The 13,274-nt window shown below is 41.3% G+C and overlaps 1 protein-coding gene across 2 annotated transcripts; it reads left to right on the top strand.

Annotated features, from left to right (window-relative positions):
• The first annotated feature begins 1,653 nt into the window (after positions 1–1,653).
• On the top strand, positions 1,654–13,002 carry c9h16orf87 (chromosome 9 C16orf87 homolog). 2 transcript variants are annotated; one of them, XM_038806641.1, is made up of 4 exons: positions 1,654–1,878; positions 3,133–3,232; positions 9,535–9,717; positions 12,283–13,002. In XM_038806641.1, the coding sequence occupies exons 1-4, from the start codon at positions 1,810–1,812 to the stop codon at positions 12,360–12,362; spliced, it is 432 nt and encodes a 143-aa protein (XP_038662569.1). In that variant the 5' UTR covers positions 1,654–1,809; the 3' UTR covers positions 12,363–13,002. The 2 variants fall into 2 exon arrangements, with proteins under 2 accessions (XP_038662569.1, XP_038662568.1); XM_038806640.1 differs by having other exon boundaries at positions 12,279–13,002.
• Positions 13,003–13,274: the final 272 nt, after the last annotated feature.

Here is a 13,274-nt window from a genome sequence, read left to right as displayed (position 1 = left end):
ACCTGATAATAAAAACAGAACATGCTGGAAAACTGTGAGCTGAAACATTAGCTCAGTTTATCTCTCCACCTATGCCACCTGACCTGCTGAGTATTTCCAGAACTTTCTCCTTTTATTTCATATTTGAGCATCCAGAGTAGTTTGCTTTAAAAAGCTTTAAAGCGCATGCTTTAGTTTACCCTCCCGATTTTTAGTGATCCTTTTTAAATGACGTCTACAATATCTTGTCTGTCTGTTGAAGGATTTAAACCTGAATCCTTAAACTTGTTCCTTCCACAGCCAATATTTTCTGTTTCTTACAGTTCTGATGCAAGGTCACCTGAATCTCGCCCCACAGATGCCAACTGACCTGCTGAGGTGTTCCAGCCATTTGTTTTCATTTTCTGTTCTAGTTGTATGTATTTTCAGCAAATGTAGATTTCTCTGTTGATTATGAACTCAAGATCCTGAAGGTTAATCACTGGAAGCAGTACCTGAGCAGGAACGCAGCATCTGTACAGCAGTATTCAGTCGCCATAGTCCCAATGACCATGGGCTGCTTTCGGGGGGAGAACTGGCTGGTGGTGGGATTTAACCTGAGGATCACACTTCCCGCAAGGCACAAGGTTGAGAAGGCGGGGATAACTTCATGAATAACCTCAGCGGGTACGGAAATTGAATCCGCGCTGTTGGCCTCTTTCTGATGGGCACAGTGGTTAGTGCTGATGCTTCACAGCGTAAGGGACCTGAGTTCGATTCCTGGCTTGCGTTACTGTGTGGAGTCTGCACGTTCTCTGTGTCTGTGTGGGTTTCCTCTAGGTGCTCCGGTTTCCTCCCACAAGTCCTGAACGGTGCCTACCGATCGGCGGGCTGGCGTCTCTAAAGGACGCACTCTTTTCCTCCACCGCCCCGCAAGATCAATCCTCCATGTTTTGCGGGGCGCCCCTGGGGAGGACGGCAATCTCGCATGCTCGGGTTGGCGCCGGCTAACCTGCGCATATGCGGGTTACATCATGTATGCGTCGCTGGCCGCGTAATTTACGTGGCGCTGCTTTGACGTGGCGCCAAGGCCCGGCGTGCGTAACCTAGCCCCATGGGGGTGGAAGAATAGGGGGCGAGGAGCGGCCTCCGACGCCGGGAGAATTTCGCCCAGAATGTGCTGAACAGTCGCCGGAGTGTGGCGACTAGGGGATTTTCACAGTAACTTGATTGCAGTGTTAATGTAAGCCTACTTGTGACACTAAATAAGATTATTATTAAATAACCATCCAGTCAACTAGAGCTAAAGTGGCCCCCTACACAGCGGTAGTACTGGGGGTGGGGCGGGGGGTGGGTGGGGGGAGGAGATGTAGTAAAAAGAGATTATTTCTAATATGTGTAACATGATCATGTATGGCGTGTGGCATTAGCATAATTAAACATAACAAAAGGTGCTAGAAAAACTCAGCAGGTCGGCAGCGTGTGCGGGGAGAGAAACAGAGCTACACTTTTCGAGTCCGTGTGAGTCTCCTTCAGAGTTTTGATTTTGAGCAATGTTGGTCAGGTACAATTAGCCTCTCATTCTGCAAATAGGAGGGATCGGGCATTGGAGCCAAAGAAACAGACAATGCTGCAGGACGCTTCCGGGTGCGGTGTGCGCGCTCTGGCGGCCCGGGGGCGGAGCTACGTGCTGCCGCCCGCTGTCGGGTTGCCGCGCGGGTCGCTGCTGGGCTCGCGCGCGAGCGCTGGCAGCCGGATACATTGTTACTCTGGAGTTGTAATGAAGTTCCACTCGAAGTTTTTTATCACGGACAGCCCCGGTGAATCGGAGACCGCAAGCAAAGCCCGAAAATGGCTGCAAATAAAGCGAAGAAAGTTACAAAAATGGCAACGAAAGCATGTCCGGAATGTGACCAACAGGTGGGATATCTCAGACTGGAAACATTAGTGTGTGTTTCTCATTCACTTCGCGTTTAGCACTGAGGAGCGAGGCTTTCTTTGTGCGATTTGATAGGGTGCATTATTGAGGTGGTCTTATTTTTTTGTTTGAAGCATCATTCAGAAACACTGGCCTCCTATTTTCCATTTTATTTTTCATGCGACCTCGCTGCTGACGCCATGTAGTTTTATTAATTTTAAATCTGCACCTTGGATCACTATTGGATCTTCCAGCAAGCTTTAGGCGTGGGGGAATATTGCATAATATCAACCGCCCCCCCACCAAAAAAAACCCCAACATCTTGTTTTTTGCTGGGATATGGTCACGTATTCTACATGGGAAATGCAAGACAATAAAAGGATGGAATTTGAGCTGGAAATGATTGCGGAATACAGCCTTGAGCAAAATGTCTTTCATCTGAAAGTGATTAAAATGTTTCGGCGTCAGCCGAATGTACCAGATTTGCGAAATTACATATTACTTCCACGTTGATAAATAGCCGCGTTCTCAGCCTCCTATTCGTGGAGTTTATTCGTAAATAAACTTTGATTTTTTTTTGAGGGGGAGAGACATTCGGCATTTTGAGACTTTAAAAAAAAATAGAATTTAATCTTTGTTGTCATGTGGCATATGCAGCGCAGGCAGTTTCTCACAGACAGGAATACTGCTAAAGTGCTGAGCAGTTGCCAAAAGGCTTCATCACAACGGAGACATTCATGGGTTTACGCCTAGACTTTCAAAATGCGTAAATGGAGCGTTCTGCCTTCAAATTGCCTTCACAACCGCCTCGACTTTCAGCTTAATTAGTTCGGTGGCGTTACCGCAGTTTGATTATGTTAACGCTTTGCCCCAATTGTTTCATGTGGGACGGACGCCAATTCTTAGAAACATTTGCGTAAGAGATGTGTCAGTCCGCCATCAAAAGGAAAATGTAAAAGACTGCATTCTTGGCAAACTGCCTTGCCCAGTATATAATCTTTTTTTCACTGGAAATAGTGAATATTTAATGCATCGGTTACTCCGCAATCTTTTTGATGAGTTAGATATTTTAAAAGAAAGTACCGGCATTGTTGAATGTTTTTTTTATATCAGGTTGTGTGTTTTAAAAATAAAATTCCTAGCAAAAGCGGTCACAGACGTGAAGGTGTTTTCTTTAATCCCTTGTGATTGAACTGTTGACTGAGATGGACTACTGCAAGGAAACGCCATCTAATTTCAATTGTTTAATTTTTCAGATTCCAGTTGCCTGTAAATCATGCCCTTGTGGATTCATTTTTATAAGTAGAAGACTTCTGAATGCCAAGCAGTCTGAGAAATCACCACCACCTAATTTAGGTAAATGATGATTTTAAAAACTTGTCAGTCTGCTGAGCTGTAATTACTGTGCGGGGTGGGGAAGAAAAGGAATGAGTAAGCTGCACACATTTATCATCGTCCTTACATTACAAATTGCTTTTGTTGCTCTGTCATTTCGGCTGTTGGAACATAAGGGGACAGAGCCCCTCTTTTAAGCAAAGGGTTTGGCCAAAACACAATGTCTCCTTCTGGTAAAGTGCAGCTGCCCTTCTTTAAGGTTCCTGAGTCTAATTATAAACAAAATGGACATTTTACGTTTAATTGTTGTTTGACGAGGGGAGTTTGCAAATTGGACCATGTTTGTCAGCCTCCAGCTGTGAGTTAGAGGTGCAGTTCTGAAACGCACAGTCATTATATGATCATCTTGCATCACAAGTTGCTATGTTACTGGATCTCCTGTACTGTTTCTAATGGCTTATTGATGATTTGTGCCATAATTGTATGAGTAATATAGCATGTAATGAATGCGTTATACTACGAAAGGAAATTTAAGGTCACAAAGCATGATTATTAAATAAGCACGAGCTTGGTCACTGACCCTTTGGTTAGTACCCCATCTACAAGTTGAAAAAGACCCAACAATGAGTGAGTCTGAACATTTGTACCGACAACACCTATCTCTGTTTCTTTCAACTGCTTCACTGCATCTGTTTTCAGACTCTTTATTCAATATCCAGGCCTGGATCGGATGTAGGTTTATCAAGTCAAACATCAAAAGGATCTTAACTAGCGTCTTTGGCTTCCATCGCAATCCACAAATCCTTGCCACACATTCCACCTCTCACTTTAGCCACTATCTCCAACTGTTTGCAAAGTTTACCCTGCTATTTAACCATTAACTAAGTTTTCTCTGTCACTAGGACTCCAATTTCTGCCCCCCACCCTGCCTTTGCTTTTGAAGCCATCAAACATGCTTTTTTGCCCCAGATTCCACTATTCCAATCTGCTGATGGACCGCCATGTTTCACCCTCCATAAACAAGTTTGTTACAGCAAAGCTCTCTATGTTCTATCCTGTACCAAGTCTTCCTTGCAGGCAATCCTGTGTTTACTGATCTAATTGCTTCTGGATGCCAAAATCTACCAATTTAAAATTCTTATCCTGATGTTTAAATCTCTTTCATTGAATCATCCCTCACTATCTCCAAAATGCCTTCAGTCCTGCGGTCATTTGAGAATTTTGCCTTCCTCCAACTCTCACCTCTTGTGCATCCCATTCTATTGTCCCAACATTGGAATCCATATCTTTAGTCAGCTAGATTCTACATTCTGGAATGTTTTCCCTAAAATCTCTCTGCTTCTCCATCTTCCTGCTATTCTTTAAGACCTCCTTCAAATGTACCCGCAGACCAGACTTTTAGACTGCCCTCCTAATTATTCCTTTGGGTTAGTGTCTGATTACATTTCATGAAATATTCTGGGTGGTTGTTTATATTTTATGTTAAAGATTCAATATAAAGATGCAAGTTATTTTTATCAGGGAATATCAACAATTGTAAAGTGTTCAACTATTTTAGTTGCAAGTCGATGTGTTCAGCAGTAAGAGCTCTCTTTAAGATTATTTTGATCTGTTATTATAAGGTATGTGGTTTTGAAAAATTGATAATGGAGCTCCCGCGCGGGGTTGCTGTAAATTTGATGACCTGTATTAAAATAATACCACATGATGTGGTACGTACTGTTCTTCTGCTGAGACAAAAGTAACTTGTTCCTTTGAAGCCAGAAATTCTAATTCTTTTCAGTCCAACTCACTCGCTGCCTTTGTTTTCCAATCATATAACTTTGCAAATTGTGAAGCACTGGTAATTTTAATTTCCAGGCCAGATGTGTACCACCATAAAAGTACTTTTGCATGTTGAAAAATAATGTTTTGCATATCCAAAACAAAAGTGCAACATTCTGCATTCACTGATGCAATCTGTCTTTCACTCTCTCTCACTCTCTCATCTAGTTGTGCTTGCATTTTTTTTCCCTCATCTGTTCGGTCACATTCATTCTTTTACTTTCCACTAATGACTAGAACAAGGTGGCATGATAGCACAGTGGTTAGCACTGTTGCTTCACAGCTCCAGGGTCCCAGGTTCCATTCCTGGCTTGGGTCACTGTCTGTGTGGAGTCTGCACATTCTCCCTGTGTCTGCATGGGTTTCCTCTGGGTGCTCCGGTTTCCTCCCATAAGACCCGAAAGACGTGCTTGTTAGGTAATTTGAACATTCTGAATTCTCCCTCTGCGTACCCGCACAGGCGCCAGAATCTGGCAACTAGAGGCTTTTCACAGTAACTTCAGTGCAGTGTTAATGTAATTCTACTTGTGACAATAAGGATTATTTTTAAATAAAGGCAGGTGGTGCACAAGACTGATCAGGTACTGATCAAAATGTAAATGTTCTAATTTGCCTTATTCTGGTGCTAGTAGGGATCCATTTACAGCTCTACATTGTCTTTATATACCTTCTTTATTCATTCAAGGGATGTGGGCTTCACTGGCAAGGCCAGCATTCATTGTCTGTCCCTAATTGCCCTCTGGTGATCTGCCTTCTTAAACCGCTGCAGTCCATGTGGTGTAGGTACACCCACAGTGCTGTTAAGGAGGAAGTTTCAGGACTTTGACCCAGTGACAATGAAGGAACGGCAGTATATTTCCACGTCAGGATGGTGAGTGGCTTGGAGGGGCACCTAACCTGCACATCTTTGGTCTGTAGAAGGAAACCAGTACACCATGAGGAAACACACACACAAGGGGAGAAAATGCAAACTCCACACAAGGCAGTCACCCACGACAGAATCAAACCCAGACCCCTAGTGCTGTGAGGCGAGGCAGCAGTGCTAATTATTGTGCCATCGTGCCACCTATGGTGGTAGTAAAAGGCCAATACAGCACTGCTGTCCTATAATCATGATGTGGAGATGTCGGCATTGGACTGGGGTGGGCACAGTAAGAAGTCTTACAACACCAGGTTAAAGTCCAACAGGTTTGTTTCGAATCACTAGTTTTCGGAGCGTAGCTCCTTAATCTGGTGAGTGGAGCTGCGCTTCGAAAGCTTGTGATTCAAAACAAACCTGTTGGACTTTAAGCTGGTGTTGCAAGTCGTCTTCATAGAATCATTGAATTTACAGTGCCGAAGGAGGCTATTCGGCCCATCGAGTCTGCACCGGCCCTTGGAAAGAGCATCTCACATAAACCCACACCGCCACCCCATCCCAGTAACCCCACCTAACCTTTTTAGACACGAAGGGCAATTTAGCATGGCCAATCCACCTAACCTGCACATCTTTGGACTGTGGGAGGAAACCGGAGCACCTGGAGGAAACCCACGCAGACACGGGGAGAACGTGCACACTCTGCACAGACAGTGACCCAAGCCGGGATTCGACCCTGGAGCTGTGAAGCAACTGTGCTAACTACTGTGCTGCCCTTGCTGTCCTTTAATCAGTTAAACAAGCTTTTACTAAAAACACAAAAATTACATTTAAGGACTGAAAAAAACATAGAATAATAAAAGCTTTTGGCCATTCCAGCCACTGTTGTTTATCTTCCATATGAGCAGTAATCCTAAACTTATGTCCCCGCTCTCTTCCATATTCCTTTAATTCTCCTTTCCCCCAACTACCTAGACACCTACTCTTAAAGATAGAGTATCATCTTCAGTTATTAAGATTGGAAGTGCATTCCTACATTTCATGATCTCCTATAAAATAAAAAGATTAACCCTCACCTCATATCTGTGCCTTTATTCTAGATCCCCATTAATTACTGGAAACAGCCTTTCTTAGCTACTCTGTCCTATCCTTTCTGACCTATCCATTGATGCCTTTAAATATCTTTATTAAATTGCCTCTTAATCGCCTCGTCTAACAAAACAACTTTAATTTTTCAAATCTCTCTTCATATTTGTATTTTCCATACTGGGATTTATCGGCGTGTACCTGTACTGTCTCCACTCTATTGCCTCCTTTACTGCCTCTATTGTCTCCTCTGTTGCCTCTATTATCATGTTTCAACGCTAGTACGTAAAAGAGGGTGAAGTAAATTCAGTTATTCACCAGCTTTTACTCTCTATATCCTTTCCTCCTTCTTTGGAAGTGTCTCTTACTCATCACCATGCTTGAATGGCCTTGCTAAGGTTTAGTGTACATACATTCGCCATTACATCTCAACACTTTTATATATCGTACTGTGAAGGATGGGAGGCCAGCCTGGAAAGCTTTACATTAATGAGTCTTCAGGTGGCACAGATTTGTAGCTGAGGTTGCCATAAACTATGCACCTGATGTCCATTCGATCAGAAAGACAGAGGATGATTCGAAAGACAGAGGATGATTTAAGGGCTGATGATTTCTAAATTTCATTGCTGGGTTCAGAAAGATCTCGATTTGATTTGGTAGCCTCTGATGGTGTCCATATCTGCTGGGTTGGCATCGAGAAGTTCAATTTTGAGTAAAAGTCGTTGGGTGACTTTTGGCAAATAACCTGAATGGTAGCAAGAAGGCACTAGTGTTTACTGAGTTATTAGTGATCTCTAGGTGGACAGCACGGTGGCCACGGTTAGCACTGCTGTCTCACAGCGCCGAGGTCCCAGATTCAATACCGGCTCTGGGTCTCTGTCTGTGTGGAGTTTGCACATTCTCCCGTGTTTGTGTGGGTTTCGGTCCCACAACCCACAAGATAGGTGGATTGGCCACGCTAAATTGCCCTTTAATTGGAAAAAATGAATTGGGTACTCAATTTTTAAAAAAAATTAGTGATCTCTAGGTAATGTCCAGAACATTATACTTATATCTATCCAATTGCTTCACACATGGTCTACTGACATTTATTAATTGTGTGCCAGAAAGTTCCAGGGCATCAAACTCATGGGGTTAATTACTGATGGTGAACTTGAAGGATAGATATATGGCCCTGCCTTTTGTTTGAACAAGATTGATAGCATGGTGGTATTTGGGCCCTTAGTCTCATAGTCTTATTTTCAAAATGGTCTTAGCTGCTCCTTTTTCTTTTGAGTCTCGATCTTCAATATATTTGCTGTCTCTCAAATATTTTTAGTTGAAAATAGGAATATGCCTGTTTATCTATTACTTGCTAACAGCAATGAAACACTATCACTTGCTATTAGTATTAGTCTCATTTTGTGCTATATGATATGACGTGTACACCTTTTAGTGTCATTGGCCACCTGTAGATTGTTTTTGGGGTGATTATTTATATTTGTGAAAGCACAAGCAGACACTTATGGCACCTGTTTAGCAGATATGTCAATTGAGCACGATGTGGACAACACTACTTTCTGCAGTAAGCCTGCCCTTTGTATTGTTCACTATTCCTTAGAGCAAAATGTTTCTCCATTCAGATGTTCCATAAACAATGACACATGCAATTCTTTTTGGAGTTGTTTACTTGGATGACCTAATTCGCGTTGATTGCTAAATACAACTTGATAACCTAGGACACTGAACAACTCTCTTGGGCAGCAGTGCTTTGACAGGAATCCTTTCTTATTAGGGCCGTTACTATGCAGTTCCTTGTATGTTTAGGTTATTCTAAACTTGAAATATGGCTATGTAGTCCTTTTTTTATTTTTAAAATATTTCTATAATATATATGTTATGGTAAATGGCTATGTAGCTCGAAATGTTGTAATTACATCCTCCTGCCAGTGGTGGTGCTACCCATTAGAGAGAGGCGGAATTTACAGTGTGACATTGATAAAGGCAGTATCCATAATACATGTAAATAAAGACATCTATCATGGAAATATGGCAGGAGATTTAGATTAAGATATATAGATTATCAAATATGTATTTTTAAATTACTGTAGTAGAAATCCTCGAGTAAATATGTCATGCAAAAGGGCAGGCAGGATTCATTAATCAATCATTTTAAATTTGGATTTTTGGGTATAGCCCAAGAATTTGCAGGATTTAAATAATTATATATTCTGCTGCTTCCTTGCTTCCTTTTATAGTCCTGTTTTAACAAGATTGTGGTGAGTGAGATTCTAATCTAGCATTTGAAATTTGAACACAAGTTCTGAAATCCTAAAGGGAATTTGCTATATTAGCAGCTAACCTCCAATGATTATTGCTGCCACCATGGTTGTGTTTATATGCTATAGGCAGAGATGGCATCTGAATTCAAGACTGATCATAACTGGGCAGCTTTGGTTTTTGAAAGGACTTGAAGCTAATATGTGTCTGAATGCTTCATTTTAATGGAATGTAAACGTTAGACTATTTGCTGTACAGCGGGTCTGATGGGATTTAACAAACCTTTATTTTGTGATAGACAACAAGTCAGCAGCTAAGAGAAGGAGAACAGAAAGGGCACGGCGTGAGAAAGCAAATTCTTCTCCTAACAAAGATTTGGAAAACAGGAAACGTCCCAGATCAGACAGTCAGTCTGAGCAGATTCGACGGCGACGAGGGCGACCCAAGACCACCCCTAGCAAAAAACACGATGATGAGAAAGGTGAAAATACTTGTGGTTCCGGGGTGTGGTGTGCGATGTTGAAATTTGCAGATGGTTCAATCCGTTGCTGTTCAGTACATGGTGGACATGCTACGATTGGCCTTGCTTAGAGCAGGGGCAAAAATTCTAACCAGGTTCTGTCAGTTTCTCGTAAAGAATCAGTAGGTACCAGAAGATCTGGGCTGTCCTTGGAAACATAAGCCAGCAACTCCGGGAGCATTGTTAGACTGTCGTTGGGATGGGGCAGCCTATTGTAATATGTTGTTGTTACCCTTGTAATGACTGGTTAATTGAGGATTAAATCTGGGTTATTGTTCTGTTAAGTTTTGGTCTTTGCTAATTGAGGGGGTTCAACATTACTCTCTTCATAATTAATTAATGTTCAGTGGTGAGAGCTGGATATAATGGTTCTCCAGTCTGGGAAGATTGGCAAAACCCAGTTTTAGTTTATCAGAAATTTCTGCAACTAATCCAAGACTGCCGGTGTGTTTTTGCCAAAATAAATATTGAGTTGCACTTGTATCAGTAAAACCTGCTGAAAATGTGCTGGCAGTCCAACTGATTTGTATGGAAATCATTGTATTAATAACTAATCTTTTCATTGCTGCTGAATATACAAGTTTCTTGTGAAAATGACTGTGATGCATTTCAGTTTTATCTTAAAAAATAGTTTTTCACTTCCAACAAAAATGGAAGGCTAAGTGATTTGGAAATTCTGAAAACACTTGACATCTTTCATTTGGTTTTCTGTTCTTCAAAACTGTATTTATAGAAATTTAATGTGTACTAATCACGTTTGGCTTCCTTTTTTCCCACTAATAAATGGTTTGTAAATATCCAAACTTTGTGACAACATCTTTTCCTTTTGTGAAAGGGCCCATGATGACCCTACAGCCATTCACCTTCTTCTCTCTCTCTCTGTGGAGAAAAGCTTGGTGACGCTCACTGATCAGTTGTGTGGAAAATTACAGGTGTATGTCTGTGTCTTTTAAAAAAAAAATTGCAAACAGACTTGCAGTAAAAGATATACACTTCTTATTGCTACAAAACAATTTGAATACATAACCATTGGGCCAAGCAGTAAGTGGCAGACAGTCCCTCGGGATGTTGTTGAGAAGTTATGTAAAAATATAGGATCTTTGGGCATTCTCTCGATAGGTGCTGAAGAATAGTCACATACCACCCGGCACCCTGTCGTCAACACCACCACTTAAAGATTTTTTTAAAAAATCATATTGTATGCTGAATAAATTAGCATTAATGGAGTCCCCCAAATGGAGCTGCATATGTGTATATTTTTCATATCTGGGATCCAAACATTTTAAATACGTTTACTCTCTATTTTGTCTAAATCCCTAATCAGTCATTCAAGTTATTTTTTTCTGCATAAATTGAACAGAACCATCTCTTTTTGGCCATGCAGGCTGGCCCGACAAAAATATCAAGCTAAGATCATAAGTCAAACAGTGAAAAGGTTAATAAATTCTGGGTAGTGTTTGTGGTTTTATTCTTTGGTCTAGATTCATGACATAGATTATCATAGAATTTACAGTGCAGAAGGAGACCATTTGGCCCATCGAGTCTGCACTGGCTCTTGGAAAGAGCACCCTACCCAAGGTCAACACCTCCACCCTATCCCCACAACCCAGTAACCCCACCCAACACTAAGGGCAATTTTGGACACTAAGGGCAATTTTGGACACTAAGGGCAATTTATCATGGCCAATCCACCTAACCTGCACATCTTTGGACAGTGGGAGGAAACCGGAGCACCCGGAGGAAACCCACGCAGATACGGGGAGGATGTGCAGACTCCACACAGACAGTGACCCAAGCCGGAATTGAACCTGGGACCCTGGAGCTGTGAAGCAATTGTGCTATCCACAATGCTACCGTGCTGCATTGCATATTGTCATTGCATGTTTTCTGTCTAAAATTGATTGGTTTTCACATGAATTTCTAAGAAGGTTCAGCATTTCAGCTGTGCAGTAACATTTGTAAAGCTGCCCAGATGTTGCCGAATATTAGTCATGCTTTCATACCGACTTTTGGGTACATTTAGGTAATATTGTAGCTGGAGTATAAAATAAATATCCTGCTCCAACAAAATTTGAGGCCCAGAATTGCACCGCTATTAATGAAATGCGCAAACCCTGGAGTTGTGAAATGCTGCATGAAAGTATTGTTTTTCCTTGAGCAGTGCCAAGGGAATGTTTAATCCTAACCACATACTAGTTTTAGTTGTTTTTTTGCTTTTTATTTCCTTTTAATGAAACCAGAGAACTTTTTTTTTTCAGTTACAGATGGAAAATAAAGAGAGCAGCTATTTAGGAAGTTTCCCACACTGATTGAATTCACAATTGGCCTTCTTTCCTCCCCCACGTAGTCGATGGAAGTGCTCTGAGTTCTGGCAGTCTGGTTATTAATAATGTGATTATGTACCATTCAGTTTTGGAAGGGTGGGGTTAGATGAAGAAGTTGATAATGTAAGATTTAGATTGTTGGAAAAGCTGCTTTCCTTTGGCCTTGATCGTTATTTACTATGTTTTTTGTTTTTTCAGAAAGACAAGAAAAAGAAGGTGATGTATATGCCAGTCTTTCAGATGAAAGGGCCTTTGTATTTTCTGTGGCATTGGCAGAAATAAACAGAAAAATAATCAATCAAAAATTAATTCTCTGACAAAGCATGCTACAGTGAAATACAACCACAACTCAGGACTCAACTCTTGCACAGTTGTTTCACCAAAATGGATCTCATTCTGTGACATTTTCCAGCATTATTGCGGATGCCTGAACTATATAGTCAAACTCTTCTGCCCTGCTGAATTGCCAGATGACCATTTTTTTTTACAGCAAAACTCTGAGGTGATGCATGTGGACAAGCGGTGGCTTAAATGTGTGCACCAAAGTGGAGGAAGACAGTTCTTTCTTTAAATTCCAATCTCCGATATTGTGTTTGTATAGAAGTTATTGCTACACTGAACAAAGGAGTAACATATGGACATATTGATCAAGAAACAGGTGAAAGTGTGTGAAACACTTTGTTTGCCAATCAACTTCAACAAGCGAGCAGGTTAAGCCAGGGAAAGAATGAAACTGTTCCTGTGGTGTTTGGATGGACCTAGAAATGATTAATTCCTGATCCAGATGCAGGTTTCTTTCTGTCTTTTACCTTATTTATGATATTGATTGCATACAGGTATTCTCTATTCTGGTCTGTGTAATTAGTCTAAACACTGCAAATTACGATCATCAAATACAATAAAGAAAGTGTTAAGCTCCATGCACCTTGTTTGTTCCATTCCCAGTTTTCAGTATAAATAATATGTTTTGAATGAATAATTTTGACTATAATTTGCCATCTTTTTAGCGCAAGTTAAACCCAGGATTTTTCTTCAGGCGCCCTGTGAATTTTGGAGATATTTTCTTGTAATAAATAATATCATTTATGTATAATGTAAGTGTGTGTGGGATTACTAGACTGTTGGCACGGGGAATGAATGGGAATCTCCATTTGTTGACTTGTGAACATATGTTCAGCCTCCAAAGAGATGTAT

This window comes from Scyliorhinus canicula, chromosome 9 (assembly GCF_902713615.1).
Source record: "Scyliorhinus canicula chromosome 9, sScyCan1.1, whole genome shotgun sequence".
In the NCBI taxonomy this organism is placed as follows: domain Eukaryota; kingdom Metazoa; phylum Chordata; class Chondrichthyes; order Carcharhiniformes; family Scyliorhinidae; genus Scyliorhinus; species Scyliorhinus canicula.
The sequence above is the reverse complement of the archived record's forward strand: the minus strand, read 5'-3'. Positions and strand labels throughout refer to the sequence as shown.